General features: G+C 48.7%; 1 protein-coding gene across 2 annotated transcripts in view; it reads left to right on the forward strand.

Moving 5' to 3' along the window:
* Positions 1 to 20,695, forward strand: part of MAP6 (microtubule associated protein 6) — an 80,156-nt gene that overhangs the window by 55,763 nt on the left and 3,698 nt on the right. For both annotated transcript variants that reach the window (XM_070473233.1, XM_070473232.1), the window contains exons 2-3: positions 2,247 to 2,460; positions 5,142 to 5,341. In XM_070473233.1, the coding sequence (XP_070329334.1) occupies positions 2,247 to 2,460; positions 5,142 to 5,341 (414 nt within the window). The remainder of the gene's footprint in view (positions 1 to 2,246; positions 2,461 to 5,141; positions 5,342 to 20,695) is intronic.

Here is a 20,695-nt window from a genome sequence, read left to right on the forward strand (position 1 = left end):
TGTTTAATGAATGAATGAATGGCGGGTGGGTGAGTGAGATGGAGCAGTGAGGGAATCCAAGAAGAGAAGACCACGTGGCAGGGGAGACAAGTTGATTTGGTTCTAGGGACGCTGAGTTTGAGTTGGTGGGGGCATCTAGGTGGAGGTCCCAGCCACACTGGAAAGGTGAGCCTGAAGCTTGGGGAAGGTCTCTTAAGAAACAGTGGTCTCTCTGTTCACATGTGAGCTTGTGCCCCTCAGGAGCTCAAATGACCAGGGTGTAGCTCCCTCAGAGTCCGAAGGACATTGTAAGGACATCATCTAGTCAGTCTTTTTTTTCTTTTTTTTTTTTTTTTTGACAAATGAGGAAACTAAGACTCAGGGAGGGGAGAAACCTGCTCAGCAGCTACCTAGAGGTAGAGCCAGGGCTAGAATTTGTGTGTCTCCATCACAGTCTGAGCACTGTCTCTACTGTGCCCTGGGGCCTCTTGTTGGTGGCACTCATGTCTGAGCCCAGAGGAGGGAGTTACCATGAGGATGAGAGAAGGCGCTGGAGAACCTAACTCGGCAGAGAGTCACGCGCTGGCTCTTCCTCTCCCACAGCTTCTCACGGCCCAGTGAAGGGAAACCTGATAAAAAGCTCAGAGCCACAGAGCTTAGGCGCTCAATGTCTAGCACTCAACAAACAGGACAGACCCGGTGGCCTCCATCAGCAGCGATATTAATTTTACCCTGTTTTCAACATTGTCACCATCTCTTCACCAGTCCTGTAGCAGATCAGGAACCAGGAGAGAGAGTGCTATGAGCAAGCAGACTGACAGACTGTGAAAAGCAGCAGATGGGGATCACGTAGGGTAAGAGCCAGCCGCCATTTACACCAGCCCCACCAAGACTCTCCTATACATCATACATCCCAACACACGTCCTCATGATGACATCCAGTTGTGTTCAATACACGTCGCTTATGATCTGCAGGCATTTAGACATTTCATAAGGATTTTCATCTACAATGATTGAGATTGTTAAATTTCAGGCAGCACACAAAAAGCAAGCCCCCTGCTATCACAGGGAGGAATGAACTTTAAGGATTCAGGGTTATGAAATGTCTTCATCACAACAAAGGAAGGAACAGAACTGGCATTTTTTGTTTGACCACAACCTACCGGGCACACAGTCCATGTAACAGTCACAACTCTCTCACCTCACACACAGCAGCATTGGGTCATATGTGCTGAACTCATAAATGACTGATGATTGAGTCTTCAGCCCCATTTTCAGTTCAGTTCAGTCACTCAGTCATGTCGAACTCTTTGCAACCCCATGGACTGCAGCATGCCAGGCTTCCCTGTACATCACCAACTCCTGGAGCTTGCTCAAACTCATGTCCATTGAGTTTGGACACCATCCAACCCTCTCATCCTCTGTTAACCCCTTCTCCTCCTGCCTTCAATCTTTCCCAGCATCAGGGTCTTTTCCAGTGAATCAGTTCTTCACATCAGGTGGTCAAAGTATTGGAGTTTCAGCTTCAGCATCAGTCCTTCCAATGAATATTCAGGACTGATCTCCTTTAGGATGGACTGGTTGGATCTCCTTGCAGTCCAAGGGACTCTCAAAAGTCTTCTCCAACATCACATTTCAAAAGCATCAATTCTTTGATGCTCAGCTTTCTTTACTGTCCAACTCTCACATCCCTACATGACTACTGGAAAAACCATAGCTTTGACTAGACAGACCTTTGTTGGCAAAGTAGTGTCTCTGCTTTTTAATATGCTGCCTAGGTTTGTCACAGTTTTTCTTCCAAGGAGCAAGTGTCTTTTAATTTCATGGCTGCAGTCACCATCTGCAGTGATTTTGGAGCCCAAAAAAATAGTCTGTCATGGTTTCCATTGTTTCCCCATCTATTTGCCATGAAGTGATGGGACCCGATGCCATGATCTTAGCTTTTGATCTTTTTTTCTCTCAGCCTCATTTTAGATATTGTGAAAAGGAGGCCCAAAGATTAGAACTGCTTGTCCATGGTCACGCAGTGGGAGCTGGGAGCCTGCACTCTCTCTCTGAGGTACTACTGCTGTTGCCACAATCTACCTCGACTGGGCCAGAAGGAATGCTTACATTTATGCAGGAGGAGAGAGAGTTCACTCTTCGGCCACACATCAGTCAGAACGACAGGCATTAACAGAGAGCTTGCTGTGCTTGCAGGTCTGAGAGAAGGCCCTGCTGCCAGGTAGAGGATGTATCGAATCACTTAGCTTTTCTTTGATTTGCAGGAATGAATTCAGAGCATGGACGGACATCAAACCTGTGAAACCCATAAAAGCCAAGCCTCAGTACAAGCCTCCAGATGATAAGATGGCTCATGAGACCAGCTACAGTGCCCAGTTCAAAGGGGAGGCCAATAAGCCAACCCCAGCTGACAATAAGGTCATTGATCGCAGAAGAATACGCAGCCTCTATAGTGAGCCCTTCAAGGAACCTCCAAAGGTGAGACAGATCTTCTGGGGACCCATCAGCAGTCTGGCATGGAGGGGTTAATAGTAGCAGAGATGGGGGCGGGGATACTGCCAACTCTGGTCCTTAGAGCTTCCTTAAAGTCCCTGCTTTCCTTCTTAGCACACAGAGATAGAATGGCTTCTTACCGGGAAAGTGAAAGTTGCTCACTCCTATCCAACTCTTTGCAACCCCATGAACTATACAGTCCGTGGGATTTCCAGGCCAGAATACTGAAGTGGGTAGCTGTTCCCTTCTCCAGGAGATCTTCCCAACCCAGGGGTCAAACCCAGGTCTCCCACATTGCAGGCGGATTCTTTACCAGCTGAGCCACAAGGGAAGCCCAACTTTTGCTAAATCGAAAGGGAATTTCTAAAGGAACATTACCTAAAACAGGGATTCCCAGGTGGGTCAGTGGTAAATTCTGGAGACTGCCAATTCAGGAGATTCAAGAGACAAGGGTTTGATGCCTGGGCTGGGAAGATCCCCTGGAGTAGGAAATGGCAATCCACTCCAGTATCCTTGCCTGGAGAGTTCCATGGACAGAGGAGCCTGCTGGGCTACCGTCCATGGGCTCGTAAAGAGTAGGACACAACTCAGCAACTGATCACACATTACCTAAAAGGAAAACAGCTTAAAAACTGTTAGATTTCCAGAGAATTAGCTTCTGATTTTAAGAAACCGAGAAAGAAATGGTAGAAAATCTCACCTGAGCCCTAAACCCCCCTGTCTTAAAATAACTGTGCTTTTGCCCCTAAAGCACTGGCCCAGACGTGGGGGCATCCTCGCCTGACTTCTTTCCCACCCAGCCCCTGCCTCATTCTCTGCTCCAATCACTGGACAGTTTCTCACCTCCCAAGTCCCTGAAAATCACCTGCTCTTTCTTATCCTTTCCCTCCATCCAGCAGCAATCCTTAGTCTGTCAGAACACACCTGTCACATCAGCTGCAAGAAGTGTTCCAAGTAATTTGTTACTTTGATTAACAGTTTGTGAATGATTTTCATTTCTAAGTAAGATACGATGGATTCAGGTGTTTTCCTATGAAGACAATTGTTGTTGTTCAGTCACTAAGTCACTCCGACTCTTTGTGACCCCATGATCTATATAGCACACCAGGTTTCCCTGTCCATCACCATCTCCCAGAGTTTTGCTCAAACTCATGATCATTGAGTCAGTGATGCCATCCAACAATGCTTTGCTTTATTTGTATCCCGATGTGCAATCGTGAGAGGGGAAAATCCTGTTGGAGATTCTGCTGTTGAGGCTGGAATCACACATGCCATAACTTATTCTATGATATCAAGTCACATGGAATCATGAAAATACCAGCTGTCCTTTCTATAATAGCAGAAAAAGTCTGAGAACCTATGTAGCCTTTGCTCTGCTTTGCCCTAAAGTCTTGCAGTCCAGTGGAGTTTCCTCTTTGATCCAGGACTGGTTTACAGGTAAGGGAATTACCCAACCCAGTTTGCCTGGACTACTCCAGTTATAACATTAATGGTTCCATATTCCATGAAAGCCCTCAGGCCTAGGCAAGCCAGGATGATCTTATTTATAGATTGACAGTGACTGAGAGCCCCTGAATCTCACTGAGTGGATGACCCAGCTGGTGAGGCCCCGCATCATCTCTGTCCCCCTTCTGCAGATGAAGTGGGACCAAGGTATAGGGTTGGCTCTGGACAAAAGAAGATTTGAGTGGAGGAAGGAGGGAAGATTGGGGAAAGGAAATCCAGAGATGGATGGAAGGAGGGTAACATATTGAGGGACCATATCCAGTAGCCCAGAATTCTTGAGAAAAAAAGCCACTGCCGTCTTCTAGGAATGAGGGGGCAGAACTAGCAGAGAAAGCTTGGGGAGAGTGAAGTGGGCTTGAACAGCAGCTCTGGAGAAGACCATCTGGGGAGCCAGCCAAGGAGGAGGAGGGGATGCTGGGCAGAGCTGAAGGCCTCACTGGGCAAGACTGCCCACCCAAGCCTCTCAGTGAGGACGTCTGTCCACAGGAGCTCAGAAACAGGGCAGATTGGCTGCTGCTGTGAATGGAAAGTGAAAGTGAAGTCGCTCAGTCATGTCCGACTCTTTGCTGTGAATGGAAGATACCCAGAATCTTGATGTCTTCCATCAACAAAGGTTGATTTCTTATTACCATGTGTCCACCGTGGGTGGGCTACAGCTCTCTGCGTCCACACCCCTTCAGGCTGAACCTCAGGGTGAGGAGCAGCCTCTCTCTGGCAGAGGAAACGAGTACATTGGGAAGCGTGGGCCGACTCCTGGCCTTCTGTCTGGAGGGGGACTCGTCACCTTGGCTCACATTTCATTAACTACAGCCACTCCAGTGCCTGCCTGAGTTGAGCAGGATAGTGAGATACAGTCTCCCCGCCGGGAGGGGCAGCAGCCCAGAGATACAGTCCAGCGCCTGGGGGACCTGGGGGCCAGAGCCTGCATCAGGAGCCAGAGTGGCTAGCAAGAGGGCAGCTATAACGGGGGACCAGGAGCTCCAGGTGAGAGATGCCAGGTGACCAGGCGTCAGCAAAGGGGCTTTACATGCCATGCTTCTCAGAGTCCCGTGCTTTCGTTAAGGTTATCCTTTCACTAATCATATCTTCTCTCTAAATTCTCCCTCCAAATCCCGCCCCCTCTGTGTTTCTGTTTGTGGTCTGTCTGTCTCTCCGTGCAGGTGGAGAAACCTAGTCTCCAGAGCTCCAAACCAAAAAAGACCTCAGTGAGCCATAAGCCCCCGAGGAAGGCCAAAGACAAGCAGGGGGCGTCGGGCCGGGCGTCCAAGAAGAAGAGCGCGGAGGGTGCGCGCACCGCCCCGCCCGCCGCCGACAAGGAGCAGAGCGCAGAGATGAACAATAAGCTGGCTGAGGCTAAAGAGTAATGCACTGCACTTCTCTTTCTTCTTCCCTTCTTTTTCCTTTCTTTTCTTTTTCTTTCACTAATCAACAAAAAAGGCCACAAAATTGATTAGAGGCTTCCCGTCTGCGTGGGTCCTGAGTGTTCTAGGAGCTCTTTGGTTTCTCTGAGCAGGGGGATCCTATTTCAGAGACCAGGCAACTTGCCTCCTGTCCAGATCTAGACCAGGGCCACGCCACGGGGCCCCTGGACCCGTCAGCGGCTGACTTGCAGGGCGGTGCCTCCCTCCGAGCAGGGGTGGCACGCCTAGTGAAGCAGGCAGGACACTGGAGGAACTGTCCTGATGCTTCGACATGAATATGGGGCATCCTCCTCCTGTTCTTCCCCAGTGTCTGTGCTGGTAATCAATTTTGAACTTAGGTAAAGGTGTTCTTTTCCAAAATTCGCAAAGTTATGTGCCATAGAAGCTTGACCTGGGCTTCAGCAATTGACAAGATTTGTGGAAATATTTTTTAAAAAAACAACAACAAAAAAGGTTTTTTGGCCTTAATCTCAATAAAATGAGTTGTGTTTGTTAAGTAATTTTTTCATAGACTCTTTTGCTTGAAACAGGTGACTACGTTTAGTTTCCTATCAGTGGGCTTTAAACTGTATGCTGAGTAAGAGATGTGCCACTGATGACCAAAACGAGGCCAGGGCAAAATAGTTAGGTGTCAGAGGTACACTCCAGACATCATAGGAAGGTGACAGAAATGAGCCTGTTTTCCTGTTAACCCCCAACCTATCCAGTGCTGCTAATTTTGCAAAGTGACTGGTTACGGGGGACTGGAGGAAGGAAGTTCAAGGTGTAACGATAGTGTATTTAGAATGTGGCTTTCTTGCTTCTGAGGAACACACAGCAGGAAGCAGACATAGCGGCTACTGTGACAATGATTGCTGTCCCTGCCTGGACTGTTCTTGCTCTGTTTCTTGGAGAGGACGGAACGTGCTGAACTCCACGTTCTGGGAGATTTCTGTGACTTAGCCTAAGATGAGGAGCGTTCCCTGCTCGGTGATTAGCAAGCTTTTTTTTTTTTTTTTACCTCATTCCTGAAGAAAAGCAGCTCTCCCTGTATTGTGTGTCTTGTGTCTGTGTGGCCAAAGCAGCCGGGAGTGGGAGTGCCACCCCGGCTGTGCTTGAGTTGTGTTGTGGGCATTAGTCAGGGAGTCGTGGAAAGACCCCATATTACCTGCCAGAACAATTACGTTTGCAAACCCCATGGCGTGTACGTTCCTCGGTACCCTTTATTTCTCATGTATGCAGGGTGCTTCCTGTTGCCAGCATTCTGAAATTGCTGGGCTGTTGTGTGACGCCAGCCTCTTCAGGAGTACTTTTCTTTTGTCCTGAAAGTGGTGAAGAGTGAAGTCCTCACAGTTCCCTACCTCAGAAGTCTGTTTAGGTCCTTCAGGTCGGAGGAAATAGAGCCTCCACAAGCTCTCTCATATTCTGACTGTTCAAGCAGCAAAATCCCCATTTACACCATTTTATTTGTCCCCTTCGGGCTTATTAATATGTCTCTTGTAAATTAATTGAGCCTTCGCTATGCAGGCCCTATTTCCTAATAGGACAGGACCTGCAGAAACAAAGCACTGGGCCAGGCAGGCCTTTCTGCCATCTTCCAAAAGGCAGTTCCATGGAAGTTCCAGAGAACTTCCAGAGAAGTTCCAGAGAAGGAACTGTGAGGATGAAGTACTGAGGAAGGTAGAAGATGTGAGTGAGTGTCAGTGTTTGTGCATCACAGATTTGGATGCCTCGATGGAAGGGGCTAGAATAGATCTAAGTACTGATTCAGGTATTTGCTAGCTGGTCTAAACAATGTCAGAGAGCTCCATCAACATGACCTTAACTTTGTCCAGGAAATTCGCCAACGTACATTTGTTCTCTTTTGATATCTGCTATTCATCAAACATGTTGATGTTAGCCACAGTTTGAATTTCTCCATAGAATAGTTATCTGGTTTTCTTTGCAGATCAAGTAAACAAAACTTTACATCACACAAGGGACCATTCCCTCAACATTCGATTGTTGAAGGCCTGTGTGCCTGACAGGGGGCCAGCCATAATGGGTAGTGTGTATAAATCTGGCTCCACCACTGCACCACCAGGGTGCATAGGACTTATCTCTGTGTCTGACCCAAGCTTGTGTTGTCCAAACTGTAGTGTTTCCTGCCCCCTTGCAGCCCCAGGCACCGAGCTTCCTCCCTGCCCCACCTGAGGTTTTCCATAACCTGTAGGGTGTCTCTTCACGTCTTTAGTCTCCCCATCTTTTTAGCGCCTCCCACTGAGAAAAATCCATTGGTAGTTCACTTTGACTCTTGAATGTGTCACTTCACTAGCAAGAAACCTCCTTGATTTCTGCTGTTTACAAATAAAACTCAGTCGGTCTTGTTCTGCATCCCAAACATGCTGACTGAAACTGATTTCAGCCTCACAAGCAGTGTTTCGGCCTTGCCTTTCTGAAGGCGGCCAAGCTTCAAACACCTGTTCGGCCTGTTTTTGTACACTTCCCTGTGGTTCCCTGAACCCCCCTGACAAAAGAGCGAGGACTGGAGCCTCCCTACCATCTGCTTCACTCGCCCGCAAACCCGATCCCTGCAGCTGTGCGTCGGGTCCTTAATGCTGTTCCTTTTCTGCCGGTGCTCCCTTGATGCCTTTGCTCTCAAGGCAGACCGGAAGCGTCTAATTACGATTTTGTGGCCTGGGTTTTGTTGCGTACCACAGATTGTCTATGTATGTGTAGCGCACACCTTTCTTGGTGCTATTTCATTCCTGCTGTTAGTAAGAAAATGACAAAAATATTCATGTATAGCCAATTGATTGTGCCGTGCTTGTGGTCTGTGCTTGCTCAGAAACAAACAAACAAACAGTTTTTCCAATTATAAATAAATGCTAAAGACGAACACCACTTTCTTGATCTTATTTCCTTGGTAAGGCCCAGCTGAGTAGGTGAAGGAACCACATTTTGCCATTTGAGCTGCTCTCCCCGAGAGGAGCTGTGCCCTGCAGTTTCTCTGGGGGTCCTCCATAACACAGCTTGACTCTTTTAGATACTTGCCTCTCAGATACTAATTGCAAGCAGTCAGAGCTAAGTGTTGGGAAAGGCGACGATGGACCAGGAGACCCAGTGGCCAACAAGGTAGTGTAACAATTTGATCCCCTGTTGCTGGGGGTGAGAGGCCAGCACTGCCTCGCCAGGCTGGGAGGCTGGCCCCTGACCCCCATCCTCTTCCTGTCAACCCGCAGGACTGTCTGTTTTGGTTTTTCTCCTCCCAAGGGATGGCAGAGATGCCTTCCCTTACTCATTTAATCTGGTCATTGTTGAGGCTCCACCCCCTGGGGGCTAGCTCACTGTGTGGGTTATGGGGTGACAGTCTTGGCATGTACCTAACTCGGGAGTGTGGAAACTGCCATAGAGAGTCCAAATAACGTAACAACAGACCAGGTAGTGGGGAGCTCAGATGGAGGTCAGGATTCTTCCCACTGGGAATGAAGAATCAGAAAGCTTCTTGATGAGTGGAGGGACCTTGGAAAGAGGGTGGGATGTGGGTGTGTGGGGCATGCAGGGACTGGCCTACAGATGGGAGAGCAGAAGCATGGGCACCCCAGAGCCAGGGCCAGTGGTGCCCACCTTAATATCCTCCTGCTGAAACGGGAGATGAAAGATTCTGTACTTCGGGATCCCACTTCCTTTTTCCAGTGCATGTTGATTGAATACCTATCATGTACTGGGCATTGTGCCCCGAGCAGAGAACCAAGATGGCTCAGACCCCCCACCTCCAATCACAGTGAGACACGAAGGAGGAATCTGTTCTAGCAGATTCCATGTGTCAGTGAATGGGGAGGTGGTGACCAAGTGAACAGAGCCAGGGCTGGCCAGAAGCAGAGGTGTGGGGGCCCCACACCAGATGAGCTCAGTCCCGGGGAGTGGTTCATTCGGGGAGGGTCAGGGCAGTGTGTTCATCCTGATGCTATGGCGGGGGGTTTGGGCCACTAACCAGGGTCTCCATCCACACCCCCAGCTAGTACCCCACCTGTGCATGCTCCTACCATTACGCTGCTCACCCTCACCCTCATACCGGGCACCAGCCACAAGTCCTCTGTTGCTCTAGGCTCAGAGCTCTAGGCTGGGACTCATTCTGTTGCTGGTTCTCAAAATCTGGACTTTGGGAAGGAGCTGTGGTCGGAATAATCAAGGGTCACGTATATGAAAAGAAAAAAAACATTATATATTTGTTTTCCAGATGAACAGAAAACATTCCACCCACCTGCCTGCTTTTGTATGAGGCAGAAATGCAAAATACTGTTCAATAATAAAACACACAAAACAGTATGCTATTTAACTCTCTTTTGATCAGTTAAGAATTTTTTTATCAAAACTAGTGCTTGAGAGAGGTGAAAAGGCAGAAGAGGTAGAAACAGAGGCAGAGAGAGAAGACGACGCACTGAGATTAACCCAGGAGAAGGTGAGATGCACTCGGAATCAGAGAAAAGAGCAAGGATGGGCAGTGAAGAAGCAGGAAGGTGGGAACCACCCAGTGGTCAGGTTCGCCCAGAGCCTCGGCCTCACTTCCTCCATGCTCTCTGATGCTGCCCAAGCCCAGGAGGCAAGTCCTCACCCATTACTGTCACCACCTCTCTGAAATAGCAAACAAAGTTAAAACCAGCCTCTTATTTTGAAATAGGTCCCCAGTGCTATGAATACATTAGCTGTAAGTGTAGTTTAATCCTTCCTTAGAGTTTGTGTGTTCTTTAGTGAAGTTCTTCCCTCATTTTTTGCCCACTATGGTTTAACAATGCACAGCCTGCTTTCTGTGGACTGGCAGGGACTGTCCAGTCTGCTTTCACAAAGGCTGTGAACCCCCTCCGTGTGTCATGGTGGTTTCAAGGCTCTCTCCCTGCTAAAATGCCTTAAGGCGGTTTACATTTTCAGGACCTCAGATATAGAAAGTTTCTTTCAGGACATGGGCCATGGACTATCTACAGTTAAGGGGAGACCCTTCTGCAGCCCCAGCTGAGGACAACAGGGCAGGAATAGCGGCGGGCTTGATGGTGGTGACAGCCAAGCTGAGACAGGAGAGGCAGCAGTTTCAAAGGCATGGAACCAACCCTCCTCAGCCTCCCCTCATGCAGAACCGGGCACGTGATCCAAAGCTCTCCATCCCACTGCCATTAATGCATCAATCCTCACGACACTAGACCATCCCAGAGTAGCTCTAATAACAGAATTGCCATCTTCACGTATTTTCTTCCTCAGCATGTGAATACAGGTTAACAGTGGCAGTGCCCTTAGGTCTTTACCAGATTCATGGATGGATGTCGATGCCAGCTAGGCAAGTCTGTGACATTCACTAAACTCTCTGAGTTTTGGTGTCCTCTGAAAATGCGGACACTAATACTCACCTTAGGTGAGAGGAGTGAGGATGAAATGACTTGATGGCTCTAGGAAACCCATAGTGGACACTACTTAGAGCTCATTTCAGGCCCCTCCACCTTCCCTGTACAGCACTGGAGAGGTCTGTGTTCTTCATCTCTTCATCTTTCTGATAATCTCTGACAATATATGAAGTGGATTGAGGCAAACACTGATTAAGAGGAGCTCTTTTATATTTTAGTATATGTGCTGCCGAAGCGAGCACTGGAACTCTTTTATAAAACTCCAGCTACTGAATTACCTTGAGCCCACAAACCTTAACAGTAACATTCTAAGAATTTATATTTACTGATTGCTTACAAAGCATTCCTTTCCATGTGACCCCACTGACCCTTCCGGATATAGTGGAGCAGGTGTTTACACCAGGTGGCAGACAGGACAAGGCAGCTCAGAGGGAAGGGTGTCTGCCTGCGTCACAGCCTGGACTGCTTCTCCCCTTCACCCAAGGTGGGGCGGGCACCCTGAAGTGAGACAGGCTTCAGATGAGTTGGATTCCTAACTAAGCTATATCCTCCCTCCCTCAAGGGGCCCTGTCTGTTCTGGCATCTGCAGGCTCACCTAGGGTCCCCTTTAAATCTTGGGAACTAGATACAAATGAGGGGAAGTAAGAGTTGGGTCAGGTCTTCACACACAACTGGCTCAAACATCCTGAATGAATTGACCAATTGTCTCTGCTAAATATATAGGTATTCTCCTTAGGGTGCTAAAATAACTGACCGGGGGACTAAAATGCATGGTTATTGAATACAGAATGTTCCAACAGTTTTCATTCGTAAAAAATACACTTGGTACTAGAGATACCAAGATAAAACTGGTGTGTACTAGAGATACCAAGATAAAACTGGTGTCCAAACCTGACATTGGAGGGCTTTGCTCAGAGACCATCACCTCATGCTTTTTATTTCAAACAGTGGAACTGAACTTAACTCTCTGTCCCTTGTCCTCATATAAGTGGCCCTCGATCGCTGGTTTATTTGGTATTGTCTAATATCTATCTCAATCCAGACATCTTATCTGGGGCCAAGGGAGCTTCAGATACTGAGATACACAAATTGCTGTCACTGGTACTGGTTTAAGCTGCCAGAAGGATCTATAGGACATGCAGTTCTGACCATGTCACATCCTGCTTTAAACCGCCTGTGGGCTCCTCTCGGCCTGCAGAAGCTTGTGTCTGCTCAGCGCACCATGCCGCTTCTCACCTCCATGCTTTACCCACGCCGCCCCACCTGCCCAGATTGCCCTCCTCCTGCTTCTCCACCCAGCTAACTCATCCTTCAAGACTCCGCTCAGGGGACAGCTCCAGGAAGGCTTTCCCGAAGCTCCCAGGCTGGGTAAGATGCTCCCCATGTGTTCTTCATCATGGAACTTAGCACATGTACTGTGTCTGCTCATCTGTGTATGTGTTCCCCCACGAGAGTGTGCTCCCGCGGGGCAAGGACTCAGTTCTTCTGCTCATCTTTGTAGTCCTAGCTTCCGGCCCATTGTCTCCTGCAGATCATGTCTTCTAAAGTGCTTGTTGGATGAAGAGTGAGCGAATGAATGAATGATGATATTCACCATCTGCCTCCATACCCACCACAATGCCTCCACAAGGCTTTATTCTGCCCAGTAACTGGCTCTGCTCACATGACGGGGGTGGTTTTGAGAAAGGTCATGGCAACAGGAGAACCCAGAGGCATCAATGGCTGGTTTTAAAAAGGCCAGCCTCCAGGCAAGCCCCCTCTGTACTTTATATGGATGCTTTTCCTAAACAGTCCTGACTTTATAAACATAGATTTAAGGCTACAGGGTAATCTTAAGAGGCTGGCTGAGCCCATCCCTTGCCCAGTGCAGAGCTCCTAATTCTGAGATGGCAGAGGCATCCCTCAAGGGGCATGTCCTAGACATAGGGGCTGGGAATTAGAGCCGACAGTGCTCAGTTGCTTCAGCTGTGTCCAGCTCTTTGTGACCCCATGGACTACAGCCTGCCAGGCTCCTCCGTCCATGGAATACTGGGGTGGGTTGCCATTTCCTTCTCCAAACACCAACAGTCCTGGCTCTAAATCCAAGCTCTATCAGTTACTAGCTGTGTGACCTTGGTTGAGTTTCTTACTTTCTTTGAGCCTCAAAGAGGATAACAAGCTTACAGATATCCATCTATGTGACTCCCAAGATTCCGAAAGTAGGAGTTTGGCCAGCAAGGGATATAGTGTGATCCAAATCTGTTTGGTTCCAGTGTGGGATAGCTGGTGGTAACAGAAAATCCTGTTTGTGATTCAGAGGACTATTATGAGAGGGCCTCGTGGGGTTGCATGCGAAGGCCTCTGTGAACTTCCAGAAGGCCTCTGGAACACCCTTGTCATAGTTGATTTTTGGGGTAGCTTGCTGACCTCCACTTTCCATTACTTACCACCTTTCACCCCAACAGACTGGTGGTAGCTGGAGCTACACATGGCAAATCCACTCTCTCTGCCGTGCAACTGCTTGAGATGAAGCCCCTCCAGCACTGGCTCTTGCTGCCCTCTCCCCTCCCCAGCCCTGCCCCAGCCCGTCCTCCCTGAGCACCCTATCAGTCAATCTGGTACAGACTCCATTTCTGCAATTACATGGTCATTTTCACTGATTCACTCTGAACACACCAAACCAATTTTTGATCAATGGCTCAAGAGCCTATCCTTTGCTTTAGATGGGATGGGGAGAAGGACAAAGATAGATTTGCAAGTTCCCAGCTAGACGAGAACTGAGCCATTACTGTCTGGCTGCCTTAGTCCAGCACTTCACATTTTTAAAAGGGTCTTTAGCAGGATTATCAGATTCATGATAGCTCATTAAGACAGTCAACTATGCTCTTGACTTAGCCTTCCTGGTGTTAAGACAACCAAAGAAGCTTTTAAAATATCTACTATACAACTTGGAATTTAGTTAGTTCTTAGCAGGTTATATCTAGAAAAGGTATTTAACAGTAAAAAGGAAAAAGCAGGGACTTACCTGGAGGTACAGTGGTTAAGACTCCAAACTTCCACTGCAGGGGTCATGGGTTTGATCCCTGGTCAGGGAAATAAGAACCCAGATGCCACACACAGAGTGGCCAAAAATAAAGTTAAAAAAGAGAGAGAAAAAGAAGGAAAGGAAAGAAGGAGGGAAGGAAGGAAGAGAGGGAGGAAGAAAAAAAGGAAATTAAAAAAGAAACAGGGATATATCTGTCTACAGGGGACTCGGTTAGTGTTAGTTGATGTTAGTCACTCAGCCATGTCCAACTCTTTGTGATTCCCATGGACTGTAGCCCGACAGGCTCCTCTGTCCATGGGATTCTCCAGGCAAGAATACTGGAGTAGATTGCCATTTCCTTCTCCAGGGGATCTTCCTAACCCAGGGATCGAACCCAGGTCTCCTGCTTTGCAGGTGGATTCTTTACCATCAGAGCAGTCAGGGAAGCCATCAGGGGACCTGGGAGTGGTGGAGAAAAATCCAAACTAGGAGTCTGCTCCAGCTGTCTAGTGCCACTTTGTAAAAGGCAGAGGTGGCACAGCCTAGGGCAAGGGAAGGAGCATGTGTTTGACCTTACACACTTGTTCCCATTTAATCCTCACAATAGGACTAGAGGGTGTGTTGTAGGCACCATCTCCATTCACAGATTAAAAAAAACAAACTAAGACTCAGTGGTTAGATAACAAAGTCACACAAGTTGTACGTGGTGAGCCAGGATTTGGAGCCAGGTTTGGGTGACTGAAACCCATTTCTTGTCCAGCACTTGGGACCATCTCTAGGATTCCTACTGTAAAGAATTCCTGCAAGAGCAATCTCATCCTGTCCTTTCCTTGCTCCAAAGCGTTCAGTGACCCTAAGGACTCAAATCATCTTTGGAAAATGAATCAGATGAGGGTCACAGATGCTGAGTTTGCTCAGACAGTTACTACCCACCACACACTGCTCCACCCCCCTCACTTCCCACCCAGAATTAAGCCTTGTGGTGGCAGCCTTTTATCCAGCCATGGTCCTAGTTGCTCTTCCTGTGCTGATAAGTCACAAATAGATGGACTCTGTGTAGCCCCAGGCTGATCTACTGACTGGCAGCCATACAGGTAGGGCTTACAGGTGTGGGTGCAGATGGGCATTCTTAGACCAGGATGCACCAGCTTTCTGAGACTAGCTTCTTTGCCAGGGTCTGCTGAACACCTGGAGGTAAATTAAGGAGGTCCTTGTGCAGCAGATGCAGGAAGGGCCGAGGCAAAGGGGAGCTGGGTGTTGGAGTCCCAAAGGGGCAACTCTCAGGAGATGCAGTTGGGAGCTCAGAGCTGGGGACCCGTAGAGGTCAGTGACTCTAGCCTTCTGGACCACACAGAACCAATCAGAGTTATGTCAAGCCAGACCTAGTTCAGACATCTGCAGACAAATTTGGGATCTCAGTGGTTGAAGTCACATCCCTAAGGGATATTGTTGCAGAAAGGAAAGAGTTTGACTGCAAGTCTGTCATCCTCAGTTAAGGTCTTGGCATTAACAGGCTCATTATGTGACTTTCTGGAGCCCTGCTTCTGCCTTTGGAAAACAGGGACACAAGTGAAGCCCATCTGCCTAGGTGACAGGCTGCTGTGAGAATACAATGTGCCACCTTGAATATAAAGTCCTCTTAGAAAACCATTAAGAGAGGTTGCAGTTTGGGAGAACAAAAAAGTGCTAAGGCAGTTAGAAATAGTAAAGCAAGTGTGTATCATGTAAATACAGTTGCTAGAATTTTATCCTGTGTGACTTTTTTTTTTTTTTTTAAGCTTCCCATTTGGGGAGGAGTCCTCCTGTGGTGCTAGCCTGATGCTACGGCACTCTAGCTAAATGTTGTGGAAGGATTGTTTAGTCGCTCAGTTGTGTCCGACTGTTTGCAACCCCATGGACTGTGGCCCACCAGGCTCCTCTGTCCATGGAACTCTCCAGGCAAGAATACTGGAGTGGATTGCCATTCCCTTCTCCAGGGGATCTTCCCGACCCGGGATGGAACCTGGGTCTCCTGCATTGCAGGCAGATTCTTTACCACTAAACAGCCAGGGAAGCCCTCTGGAAGGATGGAGGGAGTAACAAGGAGGGGAGGGCAGGGGATGGTGAAGGAGTGAGGGAGGGAGGGAAAGAGAGAGGAAAGAGAATGAAGCAGATGTGGTCTCTGCCCTACCGAGCCCCCGTCTGGAGAGGCAGCTTCAAAACTGCTGACAGCTGACCTGATGAGGGCTGCTGTGTCCAGGCGAGGGCGTGGGAACAGAGCGCAGATGTGGGGACACAGGAGAAGGGGTATTTGACCCTTGATGGTAGAGGGTCAGGGTGATTTCACTCAGGAAGTGACCCTGAAACTGAACCATTAGTTGCTGAGGAGGATGGTGTTGGGTGGCAGTATTGCTGTGCCTAAAAGACAGCAGCGGGGGCTGTATCCATGGAGGTATAGGTGCTGGGGCAGAGGAGGGGTGTGCTGCTTGGAGACCCAATGGGGACATCCCTTTCAGTTCTGGGGTCACACTTTCCAAAGGAAGGGAGCCAACTGAGATGTGTAGTGAGGCGAGCAGGCGGAACAGTGAGGGCTCCGAGCTGTGATGGGGCACATGTTGCCCGGAGAAGTCAGGAATATGGACATGATTGCTGTCCTTTCAACTATCCTCACGTATCAGTCCTGGGTCAGCCGACAGGGCATTCTCTGGAAGGGTGACGCCAGAGTACAAGATCTGGAGCAGGGCAGGGATGGGAGGGAGTGGAGCTGACAGAAATCCAGCCTTCTGCTCAGGGTCCTGGCCACAGAGGGTGGGCTGCCTCATGCAGTTGTGTGCCCTACCCCCCAGACCTGAGCAGCTCAGGCAGTGGCTGGGGCCGGCTGGTGGGGAGACAGCAGCACAAGTTCAGGAGACCCCATGACCCTCAGATCTGTGCTTCCAGCCCAGGCACCTTTGAATCGGTTCTGTGGAGTTGTGCTTTCCGGGACCAGAGAGGGAGGACTTGCCCAACACAGTGATGTCTTTGCACTGCAGGAACTTAGGCCTCTCTGGTTGGAGAGACATGGGCAGATGAGGGCTTGGGGCCAAGGCTGGTGGTCCTGGTACACTGGGAGCTTTACAGGGTTTGTGGTGCAGTCCCCACAGTGGGGGCTCCCGCCTCCCTCATGCCCGCCTGTGCCCCCCAGCACATGGCCTAACCCAGAGCACGGGTTTGGCAGACTTGATCCAACGAATGGATAAAAGAGAAAAAACATCAAATATCAATAGAATAAAGAGAAACAGCTCTACGCCAGCTACCCATTATTCCCACAAATATCTGCCAGGTACTAGGAGCCAGACACTAGATACTCATGATGCAGAGATGAATAAAACACAACCCATGAGCTGGGGTGGGGAGAGGCAGGTAATTACCAAACACCATGATAATTGCTAAAATAGAGGCCATGGAGCCTCATGGGAGACAGGGGTGGGGCAAGAGTTCTTGTTTTGAGAAAGCCTTGTCTCCCGCAATTCTTTATAAGAATAACAAGCTTTTCAAAGGCAGTTTCCTTGACACTCTCCCTCGAGTAGCTGCATCTCTTATAATATGTTGGGCTCTGTGTCTGGGAAACGTGCACATCTGTACAGGGCTGTTGGAGACAGACAGAAGGAGACAAAGCTGTGAAATCGCCTGGCCCACTGTCCCCCCTCCTCTTCCTGTAGGGCCAATGAGGTACAGACAGCCTGGCCCCTCTCAGTCTCTCCTGCCAATCCTTACTTCAAGTGAGCTTGCTCCATCCCTTCCACCCACCCAGTGAATTTTGAGAGGCCTCTGTTAAGTCCTAGACCCACTATTTCTTAGCTGTGTGGCTGTGGAGAGTTGCTTGCCTACTCTGGGCCTGGTTTCCCATCTGTAGAATAAGACATTGGACCAGATCACCAAGTTCCTTTTTGGAACTAATGTTTGTGAAATATCTCCTGTATTCCAGGGGTCATGCCATGAGGGTTACCATAGATGAAGGGAGAAGTCTCCCATTTTATAGATTAAAGAAACTGAAACTGGCAGCCTGGATGTCCATGATTACATTCACGGCTAGGATGGACTTGAGTCAGCATTTGAACCCAGCTCTTCTGGCCTCAAGTCCAGTCAGTACTTTCTCCTCCAGCAGGCTGCTCTTTACTGAACAAGAGTTTCTTTCTCAGAGCTTTTCCAAGCTGTGGAAGCAGGGGTTTCAAGGACAGGGTCCACAGGCCCCTGATGTCTGAACAAGGCCCCTGATTTCTGAACAAGGCCCTATGCCAGGAGCATGGCCTCAACTGGGGCCCGCTGTGACGGTGCATCAGGAGTCAATCTGGGAAGTAAAAAAAAATCATAGGTGGATTATGAGATTAGAATTGTGTGCAAAGGCAAGAATCAGTGGGAGGGAAGAAAGCCCTTTCTCCAGATAGTCTCAGGCAGGGCTTGATAATCCTACTTCCAGACGCTAATAAAGCTTGGCTTCAAGGTCAGCATGTGTACACCCAGGAGGCACTGCCTGTCACCATGGAAACAGGAAAACAGGCAGAAAATTAAGTTTCTAAGACTTTGGTTTTCTCATATAACCTAGGAATATTACATTTTGCAAATAGAACAGAGCTTGGCACAGAAAAGCCTCTCATTTATTCATTGATTGGACAAGTCAGAGATTTCCCTGAGTCAGGTACTGTTTTAGGTACAATGATTTACAAAATGGACATGGTCCTGCCCTTTGAACACTTCAGTCTAGAAGGGGAAACATTAATGGAAAAGAATGCAAGTAATTATCTGTGATAAGGGATAGGAAAGAAAATGGCAGGGACAAAGAGAGCCTGTACAGTGGCCTGGTCACATCTGCTTCCCTGGAGGATGAGCAGGATTAGCAAGGAAGAGGAAGCAAGAGAATGTCCCAGGAGGAGACAGCAACATGTGCAAAGTTGTGAATGAAAGGAGCAGGGCATGCTGGGAGGCTAGGACACAGATGGCTGGAAGGCGATGGGAGCAGGCTGGTCCGCAAGGGAGGGTCGTGGAACAGAGTAAAACTTCTTTATTCTCAGTGCAAGGAGAAGCCTTGAAGACATCTCAGCCGGAGGGAAAGACTTCCTTTGGGTTTCTTTTCTTTTCTTTTCTTTTCTTTTTTTTTTGGCTGCACTGGGTCTTAGCTGCAGCATGCGGGATCTTTAGTTGCAGCATGTAGGATCTAGTTCCCTGACCAGGGATTGAGCCCTGGCCCCTCTGCATTGACAAGGCAGAGTCTTAGCCACTGGGCCACCAGGGAAGTCCCAAGGATTTGCTCTTTTTTTTTTTTTCTTTATGAAGACTATGTTGGAGGAGAGGCCAGAGATACCAGTTAGTGGGCTGTGACAGTGGTCCACAGAGATGATGGCACAGCTTGGGGGGAAGATAGGGAGGGAAAGAAATGTGACTATTTAGGAGATACATGTTAGGAGCCAGAAAAGATGGTTCCACATGGATTGGGTGAAGGCTTTGAGGGAGCAGAAGGTATTTAGGATGACTCGGAATTTCTGGCTGGGGCCATGGGATAGATGATAAACCAGGTTTCAGCAACAGTAATTTGTGATTCTGTTTGACCTTTTTTTGTTCCAGGTACTGTGCTGGGCACTGGGGCTGCAGGCCAGGTGGATGGTCCCTGCCTTCAGGGATCACACAATCAAATGGGGTAGGGGGGGAACTTGCAATCAGGGCATCTATAAATGCAGGGAGAGACTGTAAAATGGTGCTGCAGGGAGATACAGGCAAAACTAATTGAGCATCCAGGAAGACCTTGTGAGGAGGTGGGAATCCGAGCCGAGCCCTCAGGGACAGACAGAGGAAAGTAGGTGAAAGAGGGCAATCCAGGCAGCAGAAACAAAGAAATAAACATTGAAAGTATGTCAAGTTGCAAGGGTGGCCAGAGGACATTGCAAGAGGGTGAGACTGCAAGGCTGTCCATCACCTTCCTACCTTCCTCCAGGGCTGCCAGGAGGCTTCAGTGAGCTAAAATAATGCGCCTGTGAGCATCTGGTAAACTCTTACACAGTTACTGTGGTTATGGACTTACTTATGTGAGGCACCAAAGTGAAAGTGAAAGTCACTCAGTCGTGTCCAACTATTTGTGACCCCATGGACTGTAGCCTGCCAGGCTCCTCTGTCCATGGAATTCTCCAGGCCAGAATACTGGAGTGGGTAGCTGTTCCCTTCTCCAGGGGATCTTCCCAACCCAGGGATCAAACCCAGGTATCCTGCAATGCAGGAGCCACCAGGAAAGCCCACCTGAGACACCAGAGAAGCCCTTAAGGCACCAAAGCTCTCTACAACTGTCACCAATTATGATTTCAGATGCAAACAGGATCATCTGATCCTCCGTCATAATGCTCTTTGGCATTTGTATTGTCATCCCCAGTTTACAGATGAGGAAACTGAGGTCTGTTGTGGTTGAGTAATTGCCCAAGACCTGGCAGGGAATAAGCAGCACAGAAGCCAAGGAAAAGCCAGCAGGTCATTCTAATTTCTGAGAGAGTACACAAGCTGGGAAGCGGGAGGAGCCTGTCCTCTATGCTGTCTTGAGATGTGCAGCTGGCTCAAGGCACCAGACATAGACTCAATTGTGCAGGCTGGACCAGGCCCCTAGGCAGCTGGCCTGTGGCCTGAACATGGCCCACCACCAGTCACCAACCACACGCTGGCTTCCAGCTTGGGTGTGCGGCTCTGTCTCATTCACACAGAGGACACTGTGAGTGGTGGGGCATTTTACAGATGGGGAGACTGGCAGGCCACCATGGAACCAAGTGATGGCCAGTCAGTGTCAATGAGTGTTTTATGTTGCACTTGAGGGTGGTTTTGTTCACAGGAAGACCAACCAAGACTGCTTTGGTTTTAAAAAGAAATGTTTAATTTACAAAAGTAACAAACTTAAAAATCTAGTAAAATGGAACAAACCCTTTAAGGAGGATTTTATAACTTAA

This window comes from Odocoileus virginianus, chromosome 10 (assembly GCF_023699985.2).
Source record: "Odocoileus virginianus isolate 20LAN1187 ecotype Illinois chromosome 10, Ovbor_1.2, whole genome shotgun sequence".
Lineage (NCBI taxonomy): Eukaryota > Metazoa > Chordata > Mammalia > Artiodactyla > Cervidae > Odocoileus > Odocoileus virginianus.